Source organism: Taurulus bubalis (assembly GCF_910589615.1).
Source record: "Taurulus bubalis genome assembly, chromosome: 21".
Lineage (NCBI taxonomy): Eukaryota > Metazoa > Chordata > Actinopteri > Perciformes > Cottidae > Taurulus > Taurulus bubalis.
Window position 1 is genome coordinate 7,073,512 of NC_136609.1, and position 24,007 is coordinate 7,097,518.

The 24,007-nt window shown below is 47.4% G+C and overlaps 1 protein-coding gene across 1 annotated transcript in view; it reads left to right on the forward strand.

Moving 5' to 3' along the window:
• The window catches only part of nbeal1 (neurobeachin-like 1), a gene marked incomplete at its 5' end in the record, with an annotated part of 33,447 nt that extends 13,217 nt beyond the window's left edge, over window positions 1-20,230 (forward strand). Inside the window, 43 exons of the mRNA XM_079236969.1 lie at window positions 1,551-1,634; window positions 1,730-1,828; window positions 1,908-2,479; window positions 2,654-2,786; window positions 2,933-3,052; window positions 3,612-3,921; window positions 4,002-4,087; window positions 4,234-4,323; window positions 4,431-4,608; window positions 4,715-4,848; window positions 5,889-6,151; window positions 6,241-6,400; window positions 8,361-8,519; window positions 8,609-8,768; window positions 8,956-9,044; window positions 9,313-9,903; window positions 10,704-10,879; window positions 10,979-11,267; window positions 11,369-11,677; window positions 11,788-11,937; window positions 12,073-12,230; window positions 12,380-12,504; window positions 12,936-13,062; window positions 13,155-13,303; window positions 13,399-13,532; window positions 13,652-13,756; window positions 13,909-14,004; window positions 14,087-14,211; window positions 14,338-14,478; window positions 14,730-14,860; window positions 15,049-15,158; window positions 15,420-15,537; window positions 15,620-15,717; window positions 15,931-16,047; window positions 16,202-16,291; window positions 16,412-16,521; window positions 16,670-16,842; window positions 16,948-17,042; window positions 17,770-17,886; window positions 18,384-18,545; window positions 18,783-18,931; window positions 19,014-19,149; window positions 20,104-20,230. Coding sequence (XP_079093095.1) covers window positions 1,551-1,634; window positions 1,730-1,828; window positions 1,908-2,479; window positions 2,654-2,786; window positions 2,933-3,052; window positions 3,612-3,921; window positions 4,002-4,087; window positions 4,234-4,323; window positions 4,431-4,608; window positions 4,715-4,848; window positions 5,889-6,151; window positions 6,241-6,400; window positions 8,361-8,519; window positions 8,609-8,768; window positions 8,956-9,044; window positions 9,313-9,903; window positions 10,704-10,879; window positions 10,979-11,267; window positions 11,369-11,677; window positions 11,788-11,937; window positions 12,073-12,230; window positions 12,380-12,504; window positions 12,936-13,062; window positions 13,155-13,303; window positions 13,399-13,532; window positions 13,652-13,756; window positions 13,909-14,004; window positions 14,087-14,211; window positions 14,338-14,478; window positions 14,730-14,860; window positions 15,049-15,158; window positions 15,420-15,537; window positions 15,620-15,717; window positions 15,931-16,047; window positions 16,202-16,291; window positions 16,412-16,521; window positions 16,670-16,842; window positions 16,948-17,042; window positions 17,770-17,886; window positions 18,384-18,545; window positions 18,783-18,931; window positions 19,014-19,149; window positions 20,104-20,208 — 7,023 coding nt within the window. The 3' untranslated portion in view covers window positions 20,209-20,230. The remainder of the gene's footprint in view (window positions 1-1,550; window positions 1,635-1,729; window positions 1,829-1,907; window positions 2,480-2,653; window positions 2,787-2,932; window positions 3,053-3,611; window positions 3,922-4,001; window positions 4,088-4,233; window positions 4,324-4,430; window positions 4,609-4,714; window positions 4,849-5,888; window positions 6,152-6,240; window positions 6,401-8,360; window positions 8,520-8,608; window positions 8,769-8,955; window positions 9,045-9,312; window positions 9,904-10,703; window positions 10,880-10,978; window positions 11,268-11,368; window positions 11,678-11,787; window positions 11,938-12,072; window positions 12,231-12,379; window positions 12,505-12,935; window positions 13,063-13,154; window positions 13,304-13,398; window positions 13,533-13,651; window positions 13,757-13,908; window positions 14,005-14,086; window positions 14,212-14,337; window positions 14,479-14,729; window positions 14,861-15,048; window positions 15,159-15,419; window positions 15,538-15,619; window positions 15,718-15,930; window positions 16,048-16,201; window positions 16,292-16,411; window positions 16,522-16,669; window positions 16,843-16,947; window positions 17,043-17,769; window positions 17,887-18,383; window positions 18,546-18,782; window positions 18,932-19,013; window positions 19,150-20,103) is intronic.
• Between the last annotated feature and the right edge of the window lie 3,777 nt (window positions 20,231-24,007).

A 24,007-nucleotide genomic window follows, 5' to 3' on the forward strand; every position in this document is an offset into this window, starting at 1 on the left:
ATGATGCTATAATCCCCACCTCTCTGGTCCGTCAAGCAGGTCATAACAATTTTACTAACTATTGCTCCGTGGGCCCTGTTTGTTTTGCTGAAAGCTCCAATACATGAAGCTGTCACCTACAGCAGCTTTCTGATACGTTTAAGGCCCGTTTGAATGGTGCAGTGTCGACTATCAGTCAGGGCTCTTTCACTCAATCATCTCAACAGAAAGGTAACTTGTTCCCCTCAGAGTACACCAGCTTCCATTCTGCTGCTTGTACTTTGTGTTGCTACACACAGAGTCACCTTTTTTAGAGGGTATAATCCCTCCATTGATCTGGATAATGTGAATACAGGTGGACGAACTGGCAACTAACCTTTTGTTGCTGCAGCTGCAACCCGATGCGGCGGCTGATGCTTCAGTCTGCTTGCCGGGGTTTTGTTAAACATCAAGCGTTGGCTGCGATCGCGGCCGACATGTAGAACTCCGGCTCAGGAGGTCAGAGCGGCTTCATAGTTTGTTTACAGCAGCGAGACGTCAAAGTAATGCAGACGTATTAAAACACTGAAACTCAAATGTTAAAACCAGAATCATCCGTTGAGCTGTCTTGCTGTGGAGTGGAACCACTTGTCACCACTATGTCATTTTCATTTATTTTAATATCCCTCCCCCTCCACATTGTCCTGGTTTTCTCCGGTATACTATGGGTTTCGCTGGAATGCTATCATGTTGGCCTGGTGTGTTCTCCCAGTTCAGAGTGTTTCGAGGTGATTGATATTTTTTAATTTGCCACAGTCCCTCTCCAGCTGGTCCAAGACTCTTTAGGACCAAGCAGCCTACGAGCTGCATGTTTATTCTAACGGAACATGTTGGACATGAGCTCGGACATGAGCTTGGACAGAGCTGGACGGAGATGTGCTTGTCATTGTTTGGCTCGTGTTTTTATGGGTTGCATGCTTCTTTTGATTTTTCGTGAATCTGTGCGAGGAAAAAAGAGCGAGGCACTTCTCTGTGTGTGTGTGTGCGTGTGTGTGTGTGTGTGTGTGTGTGTGTGTGTGTTTGTGGAGGTCTGTGTTTTTGTTTTGTCCAAGACCCGAGGGCTTCCTGCTCCAGTCAGATCATCATGCTATTAAAAGAATTGTTTCTTCTTTTTTACCTGGAGCAGAAAGACAATACTTTTCACTAAAACATGAAGTACAGCACCTCAGTGACAAACGGGTGTCTCAACATCATCGATGATTTTACTCACATTCTTACACAAACTAATTGAATCAAACCAAAAGGCATCTACTTAAGTCTCTCTTTTATTCCTCTGTGTGATGCATGTTGTATTCAGCTCCTTAAATACGTTTATCATTATCATTTTAGCATTGCAAACCTTATATATATGTGAATGTGGCTTTAAATTGTATGCACGCTTGTCACCTTATAAACGTGCTGAAACATTCATCTGGAATAAGAGGAGATTTGACTTGTGTCCATTGTCCAATCATCTGTTTTCTACACACTCTGTCCGCTAAAAGCGCCAGAGACGTGGCCGTCTGGACTGACGCATCTGATCCCCCCCACAGGTGTTTCAAGGGCGGCTAGACTCCCTCGCCGTAGCGACCATCAAAGCCCTGACGACAGTGATGCACAAATCACCGGCTGCAAAGGTGACGGAGGCACACAAGTGAGGTTATTGTTCTGCGCCAAGGAAGCTTTGTAATTGTGTTTTCATTTATAATGTTTTCCCCGCCACCCTCCTTAGGAGGTGTTCAAGGAGAGGATCGGCTACATTCACCTGTATGAAGTGCTCACCTCACTCGGCCAGCCATCGCGGCTCCTCCTCAAGGAGCTGATGAACATGGTGAGGGGCGGATCGTCTTTTTTTGCGGCCTCTTGTCCGTGGTTATGGCACTGGTGTTTACGCACGTTTCTGTGTGCAGGCGGTGGAGGGTGAGCACACCTCAGTGGGGCTCCTGGGCATCAGCAACGTGGAGCCCTTGCTGCTCCTGGCGCAGTGGCTCCCGGAGCTGGACTCGTCAGAGCGGCAGCTCTTCACGGCCGACTGGCTCCGGCGCCTCAGCTGCCTCAACCGCCAGACCCGCGCCACCTGCGTCAACGCCGCCATGGTCCTGCGAGCGCTGGCGGGCCTGGAGCGCGACCAGCAGCTACACCGGGCGTGCGCCGAGAGCCTGTTGGGGCTGGTGGGCTCGCTGGGCTCCCAGTCCTTGGGCGCCAGGGAACTCCTGGGACTCCTTCGCCTCCTCAGGCCTCCAGAGTCCACTCAAGCTCACCCCTATGTGGGCCCCGCCCTGAGAGCCCTCCTGGCCATGGTGCGGAAGCAGGGCCTGGAAAGCGCCATGCAGTATTTTGACCTGTCACCCAGCATGGCGGGCATTGTGGTTCCGACAGTGCAGCGCTGGCCCGGCTCGGCCTTCAGCTTCCTCGCCTGGCTGTCACTAGACCAGGACCAGCTGGGCCCACTCAGCAAGGACAAGAGGAAGCAGCTCTACAGGTGAGAGGCAAAGGGAAGAAGAATAATGGTTTGGGAAAGTGCTGAATGTCTGGTCTTGATAAAGTAAAGCAAACTCGCTATTTCTATTCCTGCAGTGCGAGAGATCATCACAGCAGTCGGTCCTGTCTGTCAACACTCGCTCAAACTGGTTTTATTGTGTTTTATCCCATACAGCTTTTTTACCCCTGGAGGGACTGGTTTTGAGGCCTTCATCAGCTCAGTGGGTGTGCTGGTGGTGGCTGTGTGCACGAAGAAGGAGTATGTCACGGTCATGCTGCCCGACTACTGCTTCTGTGACTCGCTCTGGGTGAGTCCGACTGAAAAGAAGTCTTGGCAGCACAGACGGCACCCTATATTTAGAAGATTACGCCTTTTAACCGAATGATTAAGTCTGATTAAAGAGAGCAACACTCGGGATTAAAGACTAAGTTCTGTGTGGATTTCCGCTTACAGCACAGCATCGGTGTGGTGCACGTTCCAGGGAAGAGGCCCTTTGGACAGAGTCTCGTGTACATTTACGTGGACGGGCAGCAGAAACTGTCTGCCCCCCTCAAGTATCCCACCATGACCGAGGTGAGACCTGCACTCACTTGGTTTATAGTGGGAGTTCACCAACCTCTTAGCAACTTGATTGTGTGTCTTTTCGTTCAGTTTACAGGGTTCTTACGGTCATGGAAAACCTGGAAAAGTCATGGAATTTTAAAATGGTTATTTCCAGGCCTGGAAAAGTCTCAAAAGTTTTGGAAAAGTCATGGAAATGTGTTCTATTCATATGTTCATGTCGTTCATTTACACTGAGATGGAAATAATAATTAATATGCTTTTTAAAGAAAGACGCTCAAAATATAAGCAGGCATACATACAGGCATCTATATAAATGTTTATTCTTTTAATCAAACTATTGTCTCTCATTCATTTGTGTCATTTAAGGTATACTGTATGCTTTGGAATTCTCATTGTTAGTTTAAATACTACGTTTAAAGTCATGGAAATCCATTGGTGAAAATGTGTATGAACCCTGAGTTTATCAGCCTCTGTTGCCTGTGAATCCATTTTACAGACAGAAATGAGTCTCTGCTAACCGGCCGTTTGCTGTTTGTTATGTGTTTATCTGTTTGCACTCCACCGACAGCCGTTTATCTCCTGCTGCATCGGCTCAGCAGGCCACCGGACCACCACTCCCCCGCCCTCCCAGATCCCGGACCCGCCCTTCTCCTCCCCCACCACGCCCACCACTCGCTCCTCGCTGGGCGCCATCCTGTCGCCGCAGACCTGGGGGGGCCTGCTGGGGGGGAAGCCGGAGTCTCTGACGAAGCTCATCTCTGCAGGGACCCAGGACAGCGAGTGGGGGAGTCCCACCTCGCTGCAGGGCCAGCTGGGAAGCGTCATGGTCTTCCATGAACCCCTGCAGCCCAACCACATAAAAGCCATCTGTAGTGCCGGTAAGCAGCATAACTGAAAGTTAAAATAAGCTTAAGAATGTGGTTGTCTTTCTGACACTCTGCTTCTGTCTTCTACGCAGGTCCAAACTGCATCTCTCCATTCAAAGCCCTGGAATCCGAACTCGCCGACCTTTCTGCCAAATTGCTGCTGCACTACTCGCCCAAGGTGATTGGACCGCTGCGGCCTCAGTGTTCTCAAATGTAGCCACATTTCCACTTCCTTTTAATGAGTGGAAATGAAAGAATAATTAGTATTATTTGTTTGACGGGTATCCGCTAGCTGCTAACTAAACTTGGTGGTTTTGTCAAAAGGCGTGTAGGAACCCCATCTGTCTAGATCTGTCTCCGAACATGCTGCACGGACGCCTGACTGGGAATAAAGTGGTCAACTGGGAAATCAAGGTGGGCCGATCATGCGGTGCCTGCCGTCGTGTAATTGTCCTGCGCGAGGAATAGGACATTACTTGTATTTCAAAATGTTTTTATTTTAATACGTGTCTCTGCGGCAGGATATGATCAACTGTGTGGGCGGCCTGCCGGTGCTCTTACCCATACTGGAGCAGTTGACTCTGATCACCCCGGATCAACAGGCCGGTGATCCCGCAGCCGGGTCAGATTTCATCACCCCGGATGTGACCACGCCACCCGATGGAGATTGGGTCCTTCTGCCGTCCAACCGGGCGTCAGGTTCGCTGCATTAATATATATAAATATCTATATAGTCCTCTTTACCTCAACTTTGAACTGTGAAACTGGGGCACGTGTGGGAACAAATTTTTCTTTTTTGTTTCAGAGGCACGCCTGGAGAAGAATCTGGTGGCCACCTTCCTGTTGGTGCTGAAGCATTTCCTGCAGAGGCACCCTATCAACCAGGAGAATCTGCTCCACTCGCATGGCGTCGGCACACTGGGAGCCCTGCTGCAGAAGGTTTCTGTTTCATCTTAACTTTGCATGTGGTCAATATTATCAGGGCACACAAGTCAACACGTTTGTTCAGAAAACATGCCCATAATATGGGCATTGCACTGATGGCATGTTATTGCTGTACTTCCATCACCGCCTTCTGTTTAAATATGTCTCATGAGAAAGGCTTTAAAGTTGTTGTTTTTTTGTTTTGTTTTTCCTGAGTAGCAGTTTGACATAAAATACAGAAGCATAAATCCAATGCCTCTATGCATTTGTGGTTTCCATCTCCTTGCAGTTATAAAAAATAAAAAGATCACAAGGCTGTGATGGATGATTTACAATTTTTTTTTTTTTTCTCTGGTCATTGTCTACCAACAGTATATTTCACAAAATGACTGAATTGCTTAAGGCCTCCCTCCACCTGCAGGACATAAGAGAATTATGAATGTTGCTCGACCTGAAATGACTTCACCTCAGACAGCTTTTGTCTCTGTGTTTGTCTTTTCCTTTGTGTCTCTCTGTTTGCTTTGATGGCTCATTCCTTTTCACTTCATTTCTCTTTCTTCCCCTTCCCACTTCTATCTTTTGTCTGGTGCATGTGCCCAAGTATCTATTTGTTTATCGCAGGGGAAGGGGGGGTGAGGAAATACCTGAATCAGCATTTACCGTGTGGGAAAATAAAAGACTCCACTGAGGATCAGATCAAATAAAATTGCCTGGAGCAGCTTTTACTGCATCCTAGTCGAGCAACCACACCCTGTAAATGGTTGAAAAAGTACAAATGAACCACTAATGTGCATCTCCCCTTTCCAACGAGTTTTTATCTGGTTTGAGGAGGCAGGTTACGTGTGAGAGGCATTGCTTTGAACTGGGTTTCCAACCAGCCTCATCCTTGTTTATGTGGCTTTACATAATAAGTACCTGTTGATGTGTGTTTCTTAAAAGAGCCCTGTTCATATTACATGCACTTCTTGTGTAGTATCATGTTGTATGTGCATCATTAAATGTGCGTATAGTTCAGCCAATATTTCAATGCATTGTTTTGTTTTTTCTGTGTTCAGCTGCCAACAGGTCATGTGGATGTCAGCGTGCTGGTTGCTGTGCAGCTGCTGATTGAACAGGTGACCTATGAGAAGAACCAGGTTCTGCTGCAGCAGCTTCACACACACCTGCTGTTCAACTTCAACATCTGGAACAAAGGAGACTTCCCTCTACGCATAGGTCATATCCAGTACATGTCCACCGTCATCAAAGACAACAGGAAGCTGTTCAGAAAGAAATATGGCGTTCAGTTCCTCCTGGACACCGTGCGCCTTTATTACGGGTGAGATCCCATTTCCAAAAGTTCATCCCTGTCCGACGAGTTCAGTGTCTTTGTGGCCAAACGTCATCGTCATGTGCTCCTTCATTCAGGAGGAACAGCAATAGAGAGAGCGACCTCAGCGAGGACGACGTTCGCACCATCCGGGCGTCTCTCTGCGGCCTCATCAAGTACTACATCAGCAAGGGCATGTCGCAGGAGGAGATGCACAGCATTCTGGGATACATCGCTGCCATCGGAGACGAGGAACAGGTGAGGATTGTGGTTTGCACTTAAAAGTATATAACCTGTTTCGTGCCCGGAAATGTTTTATATATATATATTAAAGGTACGAATGTCTATCATACGCGTTAGAATATCAAGTACTAAATCATCCTTTTTTCGGAGCCAGTCGGCAGCCTGAGAGAAAACAAAACTACTCTGAGGTGTGTCAGGCCTAGAAATGTGGAGTAGGTCGAGTTATTATCGGTGTGCTTGCCAGATGACCCACATAGTGTGAAACGGGTCAATGCCAACTGCGCTGGCTGTTTTCACTGCAGGCTTTTTCTGCTGCCCCATAAGACTTACTGCAGGGATGCCTGTACAGGAAGCTGTCTGCCTCATTTCCCGCCTGACAGCTGTTTGTTTTTTAGCAGCCTCTCTCTCTCTCTGTGCATCCTTTCCAAACATTTCCCTCTCTGTCAGCAATATCCATCAATGGCTGTCAGTCGAACCAAACCACTCAATTTCTCGACCGGTTCCCTCTCCGGCACATATTTTGTAAAAACGATTTGCTCCTCGTGACACACCACTCTGCTTTTTTTTCCAGTCCAGTCTTGTTTTTTTCCGCTTTGTCTGTCACTTTGCATATCATCTTACACAGCACACTATAAGTGGAAGCTTACATCACCCTTATATGGTCAATATAATCACATGATCCTCCTTCACGGCTGATCAAATACATCTGATACTACTTATCTATTCATCGAGCCACACTGAGGATATAACCTCTGGTTAAACATTACATACATGGTCCTGGTGTAAATCGTGCAGCACAAGTGCTTTGCATTGTTGGTTAAAGATGCAGCTATGTGCTTGTTAAAGGGACAGTTTGCATCTTTTTTAAATGGGTTTGTATGAGGTACTTATCCATAATGAGAGTATTAGCGAGATGAAGCACAGGCAAAGCAATGTAAGGCAAGTTTATTTGTATAGCACATTTCAACAACAAGGCGATTCAAAGCGCTTCACATAAAACCATTAAAAGCATCAAAACATAATGCAGAGAAAACAGTTAAATAAAACATTAAAAGCTAAATAAAAAATTAAAATTGAATAAAAGTTGCAGTGCAGTTTAAGAAATAAAATGCAGTAGTGATATGCAGCAATTGAATCTGGATCAATTAAAGGCAACAGTAAACAGAAAAGTCTTCAATCTGGAATGTGTACTACTGTGGACATATTTTACACACCTAAATAAAATCAATATCCGTATAATTATATGCTGTATTTAGAATATTTTCACAGCTTCACCTTGACTGCTTTGCACCCTTCTCTGATGGGAACTGAAGCCGTTCTCTACGCTCTCTTCAAAGCCACAAGATTTGACAAAAACAGCAATTGTACCTTGCAGAACACAGAAGTTGCTGGTCTACTACTGCCTTGATTGCTTAGTTTTTTGTGTTCTTGTGTTTTTAAAGGGATAGTTTAGATTCACACAATAACACAAACAAACAAATTGATCGAGGCAGCCATAGACCAGACACTCCCATGTTCTGCGAGGTAAAATTAGTGTTTTTGTCATGGAGTCTAGTAGCTTTGAAGAGAGCATAGTTCCCCGTCAGAAAGGGCTGTCTGACGGGAAGATTAAGCTGTGAAAATATTCTAAATACAGCATGAACTTTAATCTGATATAATTTTTCATGATGTGATTTGAATCTAAATTGCTGCTGCCCTTGTCCACAGAAGAGTATTGCTTTTTGCCGTGCTGGTACTCCTACTGTAGGTGGTAACACACTGACGATGGATAAGGACCTCATACAACAACATTCTAACTATTCCTTTAATCTCAGAGCAAACATTACATTCATGATTATATGTTTTACAATATGTCTTTAAAAAAAACATTTCTTCTAACAATGTTTTAGTTCCATGATTTTCATGTCAAAACAACGTAAAATTCTGTCAAAACTACGTCCAACTATTAACTGCAGTTGTTGCTGTGTGTCTACAGTTGTGTGGGCTGCTGGAGTTGTTACTCAGCCTTCTTCAGACCAGTCCGGCCAGGGATCAGATCTTCCTGCTCCTCTTCGAGGCCGGTGCCGCCGACTCCTGCTACGCGCTCCTGCTCAACAACAAGCACTCGGATCGACTCCGGGAGCTCGTCTTCAAGGTGGGTTCATCGACACTTCATGTCGTTCACCTGAAAGTGACTTTTGGGCCAAACGGCAACTCAAAATTGTTGTTTTTTCTTCTGTGCAGTTGTTTGAGCGCATGCTGCGCTGCGACCGCGTCTATGAGAAGAATAAGCAGCGCTTGCGGCTGAGGGAGGCGGGTTACGCCGGCCTGTCGCTGCTCTTCTCTGAACTTCACATCACTCCGACACTGATCCGCTGTCTCCTCAACCAGGTCCTCCACACAGGTCAGCTTTCTTTTTCTTTTTGAAGTGTTATTTTAAATCACATCATTAAGTACAGTAGTTAACTCTCCTGCTAATATACCCTTGAATTAGCACATCAATTAGCACATGGAAGCGGCAATCAATACCACATACAGTTGCACAAACGTAAACTTGTGTGTCTGTGTGTGTGTTTGTCCAAAATCTACAGATCACGTGGTGAACTACAAGGACCTGATGGCTCTGGTCCAGCTCACTCACCGGGCCGGACCCAGCGAACGCCTCCTCGTCTGCAAGAGGGTGAGTAAAACACTCAAACCTGCAGACATTCTGGCTATTAATTATGAATATTGAATAACAGCAGACACAGGAAATGACTGAAGGTCCCAGCAATTGATTAAATGCTTTCCACATAACTTTCTATTTCCTTTCAATCTTGTATGAGTTTTGTTCCCGGTACCAGTATGTAACAGTACTACATTTGAAGATGGGAACCAACAGTCACCAATCATCGTTTAGTTTAGTGCAGTTATCATTAACGTTAACCCTTTCTCCTCTCCGTCTTCAGGTGTACCAGCTGCTACAATCCCAACAAGATGCTGCCGTCCAGATCTCGAAGCAGCAATGTTGGCAGGACACTCTCATGCGGCTCTACCTGCGGAGCGATGGGTCCCAGCCGCAGCGCGGCACCGACACCATCAGCACCTGCAGCCTGGACCTAAGCCGCCCCGGCGCCGCCAACCGCCTGGAGCTGCCGCTGGAGAAGAGGGCGCGGGCGGGCAGCGGCGGCCGCCTGGAGGACGACCGGCTCAGCGTCGGCGACAACCGCTCCGTGGACAGCCTGGAGAACGGCGACGGCATCTCGCTGCTGGACACGCCGTCCTCCTCGGCCTCCGCCGAGCCGCAGCTGCACGTCAAGCCCTGGGTGGTGGGGAAGTCGGGGGGTTTGATGCTGGATCTGTCCCATCTGCATGCCTACGAGGGCGGGGACACCGGCAGCCAAACACCCGGCAGCATGCCCAGCACGCCGTCGCCGCTGGAGACCTCGAAGCCTTTCCCGGGGAGCTCCGGGGAACGAGATGCAACGTCCTCCCTGACTGAGGACAGCTTTCTCTTCAGCGACAACATCTCACTGGGGGAGTCCTTCTACAACGCTGAGGTGAGTTACATCGTTATTTACTGCAGTGGTGTATTCCTTTTTTTAATTAAGTGGCACTATTCTGTTTTATTGTTATATTTATCAAATCCCATGAAATAAACATAGCATATCTCTAAGCTTATCCTTTTGAAAGGTAATTGATTCACCTTGCACATTTCTTTTAAAGCAACTGTTACATTTGTATCAATATTAGATCTATTACAAAAAGAATCAATTGGATTGCACAATAATCCCTAAAATGACTTCTCATAAAGCCAATCATTGTATTTCATATAATAGTCTGTGCTTGAAGGTTGCCTCAATGCTACTGCACAGCAAGAGCTTCTTCCCGTGTGGGTGAAATGTCACCGCCACCTCGGGCTGCCCGTCTCCGACTTTCATCCGGCGAGCTCTTTTCAGGGTGGAACTGGGGGTGCAGCGCTGGAAGAGAGACGACCCGTCTCCTTCCACAGCGGGAAGGTGTCAGTGATGGCATTAGATGTGTCATTTTAAAGCTTCAGGTTGGGGAATAACCAAAGCGGCAGAATAATTTTCAGCCAACACAAATCATCTGCATTCTAGACTGAGCACAGATTAGAGGTTCATGCTGAAGCTCAGGCTGACACACGGCTTTGAGCGGTGTTTTTAAGTAACGAAATAAGGAATGCTGTTGGTGGCATCAACTGTCATCATCTCATAAATGTCCTTTTTTTCTCCAACGTATCCTGTTACCTACTTCTGCAGTTATACACCCGAAGGATCAATGACATTTCTCTCTTTCCCCCCCGCCCCCCTTTTTTTGGTGCGATGTCGCCCCCCAGCGGGCAGAGGAGGAGCTGTGCACCATGCTCCTAGAGATCGTGCTGTGCGTGATGTGGCGTGGGGTAGAAGGCTCGGACGACTCGGCGTGGCTGGAGCGCGGCCAGGTCTTCTCAGCTCTCACCAAACTGGCAACCGCCAACGAGCTGCTGCTGCCCGTCGACCAAATCAAACTGAGGTGAGCACGCCGCTGGACGTAGCAGGAGCAGAAAACCCGTTCCCAGAGACCGGTTTGCTGACAGAGTCTAACGGCGTGCCTTCTCTTCCTCCCACGCAGTCTCATGGAACGGATGTTGGAATGGGCCGTGGGCGATAACCGCGAGGCGTCGGCCGCCACGCTGCCGCAGCACACGGAGAACGCGGTGCGGTTGCTTCACATGGTGCAGGACTTCCTGCAGGCGGAGGGCCTGGTCAACCCGGCGCTGTGGACGGAGAAGGTGCTGGAGGAGACGGTGACGCTGATGGACAGCCTCATGGTGTGGTACTCGGCCGGCGTCCAGTGGTTTCAACTCTCACAAGTTGGACTGCGGCTGCTGCTGGGCTTCATGGCTCAGGAGGACCCTGAAGTGAGATATTATTTTTTCGCACTGTCCCTCCTTTCCATGTGTATTTTTTTTATTAATGGGCTTTTAAATGCATACACTTTAATAAATGGCCTCTGTCCCAGGTATGTGCCATGGCCACAGCCAAGCTCAACGGCATCCTGCAGACCAAGGAGGTGTCCAGCCAGGACGAGGCCTGCTACCTGCTGGGTAAGGTGGAGGGCATCCTGCGGCGCTCCATCCAGGAGCAACGGGAGGAGACGTACTCCTTCTTGGTCCCCCTGCTGCGAACGCTGCTCTCCAAAGTCCACCGCCTCCTTTTCATAGAGCTGCACCTCCCCCAGCTCCCCGACACCAACGGCAGCCCGTCCTTCTTCGAGGACTTCCAGCTGTACTGCAACTCCCCTGAGTGGCGCGTCTACCTCGACAAATATGTACGAGACGGAGATTTAGAGTGAATCATTGTTTTGGGATTCTATCAGATACGGATTTATTGGAAAACTTAACGGAAATGTTCTCCTTTTTTACTTCCATTCGTCTCCAGATCATCCCGTACATGAAGCAGTATGAAATCGAAACATTCAGCCAGGGCCACGAGACCATGGCTCTCTACTGGAAGGAGTGCTACGAGGCTTTCATGGTCAGCCTGCATAAGAGAGAGAGGGAAAGGGGCGAGAGCAAGATCCGCTTCCAGGTTAGTTGGATCAGTAATAAACAAATAATAACTGAAGCCTACCCCCTCCCACCCCTGTCCTAGCTCGGACCCCCGTCTAATCTAATCTTGTGGTGCAAAGCTTAAACTCGTCTCCCATAAATTCTTCCTCTTCAGGAGCAATTTGTGGAGCCTTTCTCTCGCCGAGGCCGCCAGGAGAACCTGCGCTACAACAGCATGTTGAAGCAGCAGCACAGCCAGACCAGCGCCACCCTCAGGCAGTGGAAGGCAGCACGCCGGGGTCTGGTGTGTGAGAGAGGGCCCTGGGCCGACAGGTACCGACGTCAACCTCTGCATTCTTTTTTTACCCCTTCTTTATGCTCTCTACTGTAGTAGCAAAAAGTGTATTAATATAATATATGGAGATGTCAATAACAGCTGTCTTCGGGATTTACAAGTGTGTTTTGTTAACCATCTCTAACAGGCAGCAGGATGAGATGCACTGGAGGGTGTCCAGCGCTGAGAACTTCTCCCGCATGAGGCTGAAGCTGGTTCGTAGTTACAACTTTGACCCGCACCGGGAGGCCAGCGCTCTGAGAGACAACCTGGGTAATGAGGCAACTCCTCACTGTCGTCTCTTAAATGTATGCTTGAATAGTTGGACTCATTTTCGCTGCACTTCAGTGGCAAATTCTGCCAAATTCAGTGGGTGGATGAGGGATTAGTGTGTGTACAGTATGTCATGTGCACACACATCCAACCCACCCTTGATAAACAGATTAGAAAGGACTGAACTTGAAAGTCCTCTTATTTTATTTTGACTTTTATATTGTGAATGGGCAAGTTTAAGACTTAAATCTTCTGTTTATGGAATAGAAAAAACGTACAGAGCTGGAATAGAAAGTGTTATGTTCCTGTCAGCCCCTTGAAAGGCGTGCTAGTTAATTTCCTGCACTGCCATGGGATATTAGCCACGGTACCGTCTCTGGATGCCTCCTCCTCAGCGTTCAATCCCCTCCCATCGCTTTTGCTCTTCCCAGGTGTCCATCAGCAGCGAGTGAACGCAGAGTCGTTGCTGCTGGAGGCCGCCAAGCAGGTCAAAGTCAGCGACCTGGAGGACGACATCCTGGAGTTGCCGGAGGACGACCCTGCCGCCGCCAACAACCAGTCAGTCACCGACCACGTCAACCACAGAACAACCGCGGCCCCGTTGTAGATACCAAGTCGAGAGTCACAGCCTACAATGCTTTGTCCCGCAGAGTTGAAGCAGAGGACTCGGGCCAGAAGGAGAAGCTGGTGCTGTGGGAGGACTGCGAGCTGGTGACGGTGGTGGACGTCGTGCCCGGCCGCCTGGAGCTCACCACCCAACACATCTACTTCTACGACGGCAGCCAGGAGAAAGAGGAAGGTGAGGAGAGAGCGAGGGAGGTGGAGGAGAAAAGTTGGGAGGTAAAAACATCGCAAAGCTTTTACATAAACCAACTGTCGACATGTTTCCTGAAGGAGTGGGCCACGACTTCAAATGGCCCCTGTCTCAGATCCGAGAGGTCCACCTACGGCGTTACAACCTACGTCGCTCAGCTCTGGAGATCTTCCTCATCGACCAGACCAATTACTTCCTCAACTTCAAGAAGGAGGTGATGAGTCACAAATTTAACTAACAAATTAATGAGGTTTAAATTTCTTTGATCGCAAAAGAATTTTGGATCCCCTCCTTCTCTTTGAGATAGTTTTCTGTTGTGTTTCTCATTAACAGGTGAGGAACAAGGTCTACAGCCGCATGCTGCTGCTGCTGCGATCGATCAGCCTTTATGGAACCCGCTCACCGCAGGAGCTCCTCAAGGCCTCTGGTCTGACACAGGTCAGGGATCTTTTCTTTGTTTTGAGTGCATTAACCACAGAAATGCAAACAATGTCATCTTGTTTTGAGCTTCATAATTTTTTTAAAGAGAGGATTTGATGATTTGTTTGTAATATTTTGTGTTAAACTGAGAAAACTTTGCTTCTGCTTAGAAATGGGTGAACCGGGAGATTTCCAACTTTGACTACTTGATGCAACTCAACACGATTGCAGGCAGAACGTACAACAACCTGGCTCAGTATCCAGTGGTACGTTTCTCACTCAATACATGACTGTACAAGTGTGGCGACTAGGTGAGTGTTTGAGCTAACCTGTTGTGTGTTTTACCAGTTTCCCTGGATTCTAGCTGACTACACCTCAGAGGAGCTGGACCTGTCGGATCCCCGGGTGTTCAGGGACCTGTCGAAGCCAGTGGCGGTTCTTAACGAACGCAATGCCAAGGCTGTTCGAGAAAAGTACGCTTCATCCCTCCATGCTTCAGTTATTCTCATAATTAAATTATCGCTCAAGCAGCTTGGGGAAGGCACATGTTCTGACAATCAGTCTGGCTCAAGTTAACTTTTTCAAATGTGTACCATCAGGTATGAAAGTTTCGAGGACCCAACCGGCACCATCGACAGGTTCCATTATGGCACCCACTACTCAAACGCTGCCGGAGTGATGCACTACCTGATCAGAGTGGAGCCCTTCACCTCCCTGCACATCCAGCTGCAGAGCGGACGGTAAGGAGTCACACCAACCCTCCTCTGCTTTCCCCCCCATTTATCTTCAGCGATGATGTCGTATTATGGAATTACATTGCTGGGCAATGCTTCCTTTCTGTCGGCTTGTGTTGGAATGTTTGAAGTTTACAGCTGTGAAATGGTCTGCAGCATCCACTAGAGGACTTTTTAGACAGTCATGTGCCGGCATGAAGCTGCTTTGTCAAGTGTTTGTTATCGATGCTCATCCGTTCCATCCTGCCGCGGCTCAGGTTTGACTGTGCCGACCGCCAGTTCCACTCCATCCCTGCGACGTGGCAGACCCTCATGGACAACCCCAACGACGTCAAGGAGCTCATCCCGGAGTTCTTCTACTTCCCAGAATTCCTTGAGAACAAAAATGGTACGGTTTGAGAATTAAGGATTCTTTTGTAAATGTGTTGAAATATTAAACACAAAACTAACGCGTAGTTCCATCAATGTTATGTATTTTCTTAAGACATAAACATGTTTTCTGATCCCTTTCTTGTCTTACTGTTTATTCTCTCTTCACCTCGCTTCCCTCTTTCGGTTCCCTTGTCCCTCATTCAGGCTTTGATCTGGGTCGCCTGCAGATCTCCAAGGAAAGGGTCGATGATGTTATTCTGCCCAAATGGGCCAAGTCCCCCGAGGACTTTATCTACAAACACCGCAAAGCCCTGGTGAGATGCAGTTTTAGTTTGACTGCTGTTGTATGATTTTGCTTCTTAGGGATCATTCTCAGTAGATGTGTGAAAAAAACCATGATTAATGAGTGCAGAGTGTTCAGTATCTGGTCTATGACTCTGAGGGACTGACACCAAAGAGGATATTTGACCTTTTGATATAAAAGATACATGATATTTATTATGTTTTGGGTGGAGTACTCCTTATTATGTCTGTGTATCGTTTACGACCTCAGTGCGCACGTGTTTTCATGACAGGAGTCGGAGTACGTATCGGCGCACCTTCACGAGTGGATCGATCTGATCTTCGGTTACAAGCAGAGGGGCCCCGCGGCGGTGGAGGCCCTCAACGTCTTCTACTATTGCACATATGAGGGTAAAGCATCCAGAACAGCCACAGGTTTTTAATTCCGTCCTCAACCTCCACTTGACAATGTTGTACTGGTCTGGTGTTGCAGGGGCTGTGGACCTGGACGCCATCACGGATGAAAAGGAGCGCAAGGCCCTGGAGGGCATGATCAGCAACTTTGGACAGACGCCCTGCCAGCTACTCAAGGTGCAGACACACGGCACACACAACATGAACCCAGACAAGCTCATTGAGTCCTGTATCTGTGCCCATGAATGGAATATAGACTTTAGTGTGTGTGTGTGTGTGTGTGTGTGTGTGTGTGTGTGTGTGTGTGTGTGTGTGTGTGTGTGTGTGTGTGTGTGTGTGTGTGTGTGTGTGTGTGTGTGTGTGTGTGTGTGTGTGTGTGTGTGTGTGTAGGAGCCCCATCCAGTGCGGCTGCCTCAGGAGGAAGTGGAGAAGAGGAATGCTCAGCTTGACTCGTGTCCTCTCAGCATGTTCGAACACCTCAGCGACCTGAAGTCCTTCTTTGTCGAGGTTTGGTCTCTCTACTGCGCAGCGTTTTTTTATTCATTTTTTAGAAAGCTAGTAAACTAAAACATCAGGAATAATTTCACCAAAATTATGACCCGTCATGAAAACATGCCCCTATAATAATGTGATTTCAACTCTCTCCTCCGGCATGTTGCAGGGCATCAGTGACAACGTGCCGCTGGTTAAGGCCGTGGTGCCAAAGAATCAGTCCCATTCCTTCATCACCCAGGGGAGCCCTGACACCATGGTGAGCAAACACCCATTATAATAATTGTTTTTTTTTATCTTTTAACTTGTCAACAAAAGGAATGCCTTAAGGGCAGGCGATAGACATGTGATGTCTTCTTGGTGTTTGCGCCGTCTCCAGGTGACGTTGAGTCAGAACTGCGTGGTTGGGACCCACGGGTGGCTTCCTTACAACAAGAACATCTCCAACTACTTCACCTTCATTAAGGACCCCACCGTGTCCAACGCCAAGTGAGAACACGCACGCAAACGCAGTATTTACAGCAGAGCAGCTTCGCGGTAACAATGCCATGCAGACTTTTTACCGCCTGGTTGCGTCCCCTCTCTAAGCGCTCCAACCCTCCGTCCTCTCTGTCTTCCTCTCGCCATCTTCACCCAGAACCCAGCGTTCCCTCTCCGGACCCTTCGCCCCCGGCGTGGAGGTAACGGCGGGGCTCTTCGTGGCCTCCCACGACGGCAAGCTGCTCTTTAGCGGCGGCCATTGGGACAACAGCCTCCGGGTCACGTCCCTGGTTAAGGGCAAGACTGTGGGACAGCACATCCGACACATGGGTAACCGACACTTTTAGACTGGAAATAAGGCCGCAGCGTGTTTTGTCCCTTTTTGTATGTGTGTATATCCTGTAACACTCGTGTTTTCGCTCACCTTTCCTCCAGACATTGTGACCTGCTTGTCGACAGACCACTGCGGCATCCACCTGATCTCCGGCTCCAGAGACACAACCTGCATGGTGTGGCAAGTTCTGCAGCAGGTCAGCGCAGCGCTTGTACACCATGACAAACATTGATCTGCGAAAATAGAGTGTAAAAGTCATCAATTCGACTTCATAAAACATACAGACACAAAGAAAAAATGCTATACGAGGACAGTCCATTTATCATTTTACAATCCATCTCTTTTTACGCATATTTTTAATTTGTGCTTAAACAGACAGTTCTTCTTAAAAATCTAAACCTAACCCAGAGTGCGTTTTTATTCATCTTGATTGTTTTCTGCTCTCGCCAACCGTATCGCCGCATAGAAGGAAGCTTGCATCTATCCATGGACAAGAGGCTTGTGACGGATGTAAACGTTAGTGGCGTCCTTGGAGTCGTAGCGCTGGCTAGCTCAGTGATGCTAGGTGAGCTAGCAGTATCGAGGCACGCCTCCTTCTGTGCCGTGAAACGGTTGGCGGGTGTAATTTGCTAGATAAAAAATAGTTCCTACATGAAACTGCTCACAATAAGGTGTGTGGATTATATTGAGTACCACAAGCTGTTACATATAGTCCCATTTTATTGGAGAGCAGACATCTGTTTGGTGACCTGTCCAAACCCCTAATATTTTCACGACGGTAGCGGATGGAAACTTGCATTGTCCTATTCGGCACTTAACTTCCCTGTGACCATCTCTTCTCTTTACGTCCGACCACCAGATACGTTCTCTCTCTCTCTCACTCTCTTTCTTTCTTTCTCACTCTGTTTTGTTTGCTTGTGCAGGGTGGAGCTCCCGTGGGTCTCAATCCCAAACCGGTTCAGGTGTTGTATGGACACACGGACGAGGTGGTCAGTGTCAGCATCAGCACAGAGCTGGACATGGCTGTGTCTGGGTCACGGGTAAGAGCAGAATGACGGCGCCATGCTGGAGAATAGGATCACGCGTGGGTTCTTAATCGCATGCTGAACGACTGCAATGAGCTGGAAAATGTGTTTACTTTAGCCTGAAGGTCACTGACCTGGATAGGTGTAGTTCTGGGTCTTTAAAGGTAGAGAGATTTGTAAGGGATTAAACATTGTCGTAATGTTTGGTGTCACGTGGCTTTGATTATTTTTTATTTGAAATAATGCGACTTTGCTAAAAAAATCATTCATATTGAGACTTTTCAGCAGACTGGACCTTTTTTCAAGTTTGACGTCATTTGATTAAAACGTTGGAGTCTAAATGACTTAACGCATAACTATTTTATATAGTTTGATCCACAATTTCCCAACAGAAAGAGAAATGTAACTATTTGTTATATGGTTTTATTATTTATTTACCTTAGTAAAAATGTAGATAAATGAAATACCGTGCGTGTGTGAGTCAATGTGTGCTTCCACTCTCTGTGGCCCAGGACGGGACGGTGATCATCCACACGGTGCGTCGGGGTCAGTACATGCGTTGCCTGCGGCCGCCGTGCGACAGCTCTCTGCCACTGTCCATCCTCCACCTGGCCGTGTCCTGGGAGGGTCACCTGCTGGTCCACACCTGCCTCGAAGGCAAAGCAACGCTCAAGGTACGCGCAGATAAACTGCTTGAACAAAAATGGGAAACTGGGAAAAGTTGAATCTCAAATATTTTGGACTGTATGTAGAAATAAGTAGACACAGTGTGATAAAGGCAGAATTTATTTTCTTTGTGGGTTTTATTTGAAAGTTTCCAGTTAAATTCTGCTACGTGCAGTCTTGTTCAAAGGACTGAGATTAAGTTGGAAAATGTCATCGACAGCGGGTGTTTTATTTTCTTTCCCCAGGATAAAAACGCCCTCCACCTTTACTCCGTCAATGGGAAGCACCTCTGCAGCGAGCCTCTGAAGGAGCAGGTGACCGACATGTGTGTGTCGGGGGAGTACGTCGTCATCGGCAGCGAGCAGGGATACCTGTCCATCCGCGACCTCTACAGGTAAACTCCCCAGAAACTGCATTTTCTAACAGCAGTCTGCGAGCGTGTGGGCATCACAGCTGTCCTTGTCTCTCCCGTGCAGTCTGTCTCTGAGCACGGAGCCCATGGCCATGAGGGTGCCGGTGCGCTGCGTCTCGGTCACCAAGGAGCAGAGCCACGTCCTGGTGGGCCTGGAGGACGGCAAGCTGATCATCGTGGGCGTGGGCAAGCCGGCGGAGGTAAAGAGCTCTCTGAGGAACTACATCGCTCAGAGCCTGGAGGGGTCGCCGCTCTTGGCCTCCCCATTGCTGGCCCCGCTCCGGGCCCGCTCGCCAAACCGCCTGCTACGCCAGCGCGACCAGCTGGTGTTCAGCCCCACTCCGAGCTCCCACAAACCCCATCGGCTCTAGTCTCCTCCCACTTTCAGCCGGCAAGATCTGACACACACACACACACACACACACACACAGATAAACCTGCTGCACATATCGCCTGTGTTGCAATGCTTGGCCTCAAAGACCTTTTAATCCACAGTCACCCCTCCTTCTCAGGGATGGTTGTTAATTAAACCACATAAACACACACACACACACACACTTACATTGAGAGGACACGGTGGCCACTAGAACCACAAACGTGACCTGAAAACAACGTTTTGCGCTGACCTCATTCGCGCACAATATTTGACTTGATGTGGCCGTCGACCTGGGATAAACTCCAACCCCTCCTGTTTACCTGGAGTGTCATTATGTGACGTGTTTGTGCATACTCCACCACTGTAACAAATATGCTGTGAAACGAACTTAAGACTAATTAACGCTTTCTGCAAACTCAAGCCATATTAACAGTGTAGCCACAAACTAATAATGCAAACAAGTAATCCTGCGCCAAGATCGACTTTAATGTTTTGATAATGTAAATCGTGTGGTAGTGTAGATGAGCTCGATGCAGGCAGTTAGTAGTTACATGTGAACCATCGCACCTTTCTGCTTATCATCTTTTCTCACCAAAGTGAATCAAGCTTTGATATATTTGTTTTGCTTCACAAATCAATGAAGCTGCAATGAACTAATCAATCACTCATGAATCACATCCCTCCTTTCTTTCCTTCCGGTTTCCTTTGGCTTCATGCTTTTCCTCCCCCCCACTCCCCTCCATCCCACTTCCTCCTCTCCTTCCTCCGCTCTTCCCAGATGCGCTCGGGCCAGATCACACGGAAGCTGTGGGGCTCCAGCAAGAGACTGACCCAGATCTCCTCGGGGGAGACGGTCTACAACACTCAGCACGACCGCAACTGACCCGCCCCGCCCAGAGCCCCTCCCACCCGCATCCCACATTCCTTCACCCAGTCCGCCTCCACACCTGTCAATCACCAAACGGTTTGCTGCATTCTGTCCGAGGAACTCCCTTCAGTTCCTCCGGCACCTTTCCACTCTTTAATGGCCGGTGTTTTGAGGTGCGACAGCATCGCAAAATCTGCGCACCCATTCGTCTGTTATGTTTTTCTGTGTCTTTTTTTTTCTGCTTTGGATTGAGCGTAAAGCGCTGGCGCCATGGTTCGAATCCAGCCTCAGCAACACCACGCCACTACCAAACCCCATGGCTCCTGAACACTCGGCTAGTCATCATCATTTTTACATGACGCTAATGTTTCTCCAGAGTGTTCTGTGTGTTCTCCGACCTGCTCAGTTAACAATGGGACGGGATCGGCGCGCTAACTGCTCTCCCATATGTGTGTGTGTGTGTGTGAACGTGTGCGTGCAAGCGCAGTGTGTGGCCATGCTCTCTGTCGAAATATAGTTTCAAGTGGCCTTTTTGTCCCCCTCCCCTTAGTTTGTCTTCGATGCAGACAGGCGGGCCCGTGCTCTGTAGGCGGAGACTTCTCATGGTAGCCTTTAAAGCTGCCACACAGCAGCCTTAATGCAGTAAGACGGCTCCATCACTCACAAGACCAAACTCTCTGCCTTTCTTATGCGTTCTTTTTGTTTTTTGGACAGATTTCTGCATGTGCCCAGCAACTTGGCATCTTAGTTCATCCATTGGTCTATTTTGAGATTAGGCAGCATCACAAAACAGTGATGGAGAAGTCATGGTCGTTGTTTTTAACGCTTCGATATAGCCGACTTGTTTTGTTCTAGAAACGTCTCTAGCGTCTGTCTTTTTTAATGTCGACGCGTCATTTCAGATATAGTTTTGTAAAAAGAAAATATTCTCACTACCGACGAAACACTACATTGTCACTGCAGTACAAAGAGATGCGGCTTTAAAGTCACACAACACTTCATCGAATGTTTTTAATTTACTTGAATCTGTGTTTATTTATAAGTAAAAGTAGCCGTTTTTAAGATCACACTTTGTCTCTTGAATACAGGCGTAGTATTGCATATTTAAGACTGTTCAGACACCTGCAAAAGAAGGAGAAAGACGAACTCCTCAAGGGCTTAACGAGATGTCAGTGTTCACGACGATACAGCTCCTTCGCCGGGTGGCTGTCGACGCTTCCTTCCTGTTTCTCTGTCCTGTCTTGGTTGCTCTGCCATCCCTTTATCTCCAGTCTTCCTACAGCTCAACCAGGGCAGTAAACGCACCACATCTCCCTCCCTCTCCTTCAGCGCTCATCATTGCCTCAGACTGTCCCTCTCTGTGACATCTCATTCTCCTTCCTTTCTTGTTGTGAAGTGACTGAGTTCTTTTTTGGGGCATCAAGAAGGCTTGCATGCCTTGTTGATGTCGCTGTGGAAGATCGTGTTGTTCAAGTGTGTGAATGGGATTTATTTCCACAAAAAGCCACAGCATGAAGCTCCTGTGGATGAGACTTTGTGATTTATATTTTTGCTCTGACTCTGTGGACCACGGCAGACCTTGATTGTTTTGGCTCACGAGTCATTAATTCGGCATTGGACACAAGGTTTTTCTAGTGTTTTTTTCTTTTTCAACGTGATTTTTGTATTTAGTTTTTATTTAAATGTCACAGCAAGATGGAGCGCAAAGACCAATCTGTGTCCTTCTTTCTGAGGTTTCTGTGTAAGATGTTTTTTCTTCGTCCGCTCATCCTCACGTTGTCGTTCAGACAATAGACCACTGTTTGAGTTGTTCCACGACTGCAACAAACGGAGTGCCTTTATTCCCGTGTGGCATTAACACAGGTTTCTCTCATCGTCCCCGACCTTACGGTAAATCTAATGAAAGCAGCATTCCAGACGTTAAACATCCAGTTTCAACAGAAGAATATAGGACTTCAAAGCAAAATTTTAATTAAAAAAGATGTTGTGTCTTAGCAACATTCTCTGTGACTGTCACCAAATGGATGTGTGTATATCTGTGATTATTTATGAATACAGTATATTATGTACAGCATGATTTTTATTTCAGCGTATTTGAAATGTACTTTTGCACTTTCCAGGTACTAAATTGTAACAAATTGTTTTAACTTGGCTCCCTAATCTGTACAAACTGCTTTGTATACACAAGTGGAAAATGATCATTAAAGTCTTGTCTAAATTTAAATGGGTCGTATGAATTGTTCATCTGTCTGAGGTCTAACGAAGAAGAGTTACTGCCATGGCCAAGGTTAAATGTCCTATTTTCCCCTCCATGTCAGTTTTGTGCACAAATCACACATGCTGATGTAATATGCCATGTTTTATTTGAGTAAATACAGATGTATACAGAGGAGGGTAGTTCAAATTAGTGTCAAGAGAGCCACCCTCATGTCTCTTCGTGGTCTTCATGCAGTGATCTGGTACGAACAGATGGACGCTCTCTTCAGTTCACAGTCGGCGGCCGTCCACCAGCTCTCATCTGCAGGAAGGGTCGAGTCAGCATTGTGAAAGACGAGTCGCTCACCTTAACTTAACACACAGTTCTAGGGGTGTAGCGCTGGTTACTGGTATTCATGACATGTGAAATTGTGCTAATGGGACAGAACAATAAGGAAGTATGGCAAATTCAACGGGGCAAAGGTTAATTAGATTAATATTTTATCTTATCCAACTTTCCGTGATGTAACCCAAGACGGTTATCTGAACTTCACGAGTCGGTAACCCTTTTAAATAATAGTAGTAATAATAGTGTGGTTCAAGGTTGTTTTTTCACACTTGAACACGCCTGATACAGTCTACTAGGTCATCTGCGTGTACCAGTGTGTCTGTGGCGTGTTCTTACCCAGCTTGAACATCTCCACACAGACGGGTTTATCCGTGTGAATGTTGGGGTGACCCGGCATCCAGTCGCTGTACCGCCACTCTGACCCGTCTGCCCAGGAGGCCTTCTCGTTCTGAGGAGTGCAAAGCAGGACATCAGTCAACACATTGGCATATACAGGACACACTAAAGCATAAGCAGCTATAACACTTCGGAGTAAAAGTCCTCTTTTAAAATCTTACTTCGGCAAAACTACAGAAGTATCATGAGAACAATATACTTGAAGTAAAAGTATGCATTATATGTCATTATTAGATTGTTAATACTCTTCATAAATAGGATTTTGCAGGTGTTTATTTTTTTATGGCCTTGTTTACTGACGGTACAGAAACAGATGGAACATTTGGAAAATAAAAGTTCAACGGTCAATGTTTTACCAAGGTAAGAAAAACACTATCTGTCCTGTTGATAACGTATCTGATGACTCTCCTTGGCCTCGATGCTCAGCACCAGACTGTTGGCATCACAACAAGTGAGCACATTCATAAAACGAGATTGTTTTCTACAACATTGCTCTAAATGTTGACGAAAGGAACTTGCCTTGACCGAACCTCCCAGCCAGGTCAACACGGGGCTGCTCTCTCCGCCCTTGGTCACCAGGGAGACCAGGCGGATGTGCAGATCGCCAGTGGTTACAGATGCGAGCTCAGCATTTGGGGCACGAGCTCTGCATGAGGCCTGAGACAAAGGACACAGAACAGTTTGAGATTTAATCTGTAGAACCACAAACATATGTTTAATGTGAGGAGGTCTTTGGCACAATAGGTGACATGGACTCACCACTCTCTATCATTATAATGTGAGTTACATTTGTCTAACCTGTGCATCTTGGAAGGCCAGCAGCGTGGGGTTGAACTCATAACAGTTTCCATTGATGACCTCCCCCTTACATGC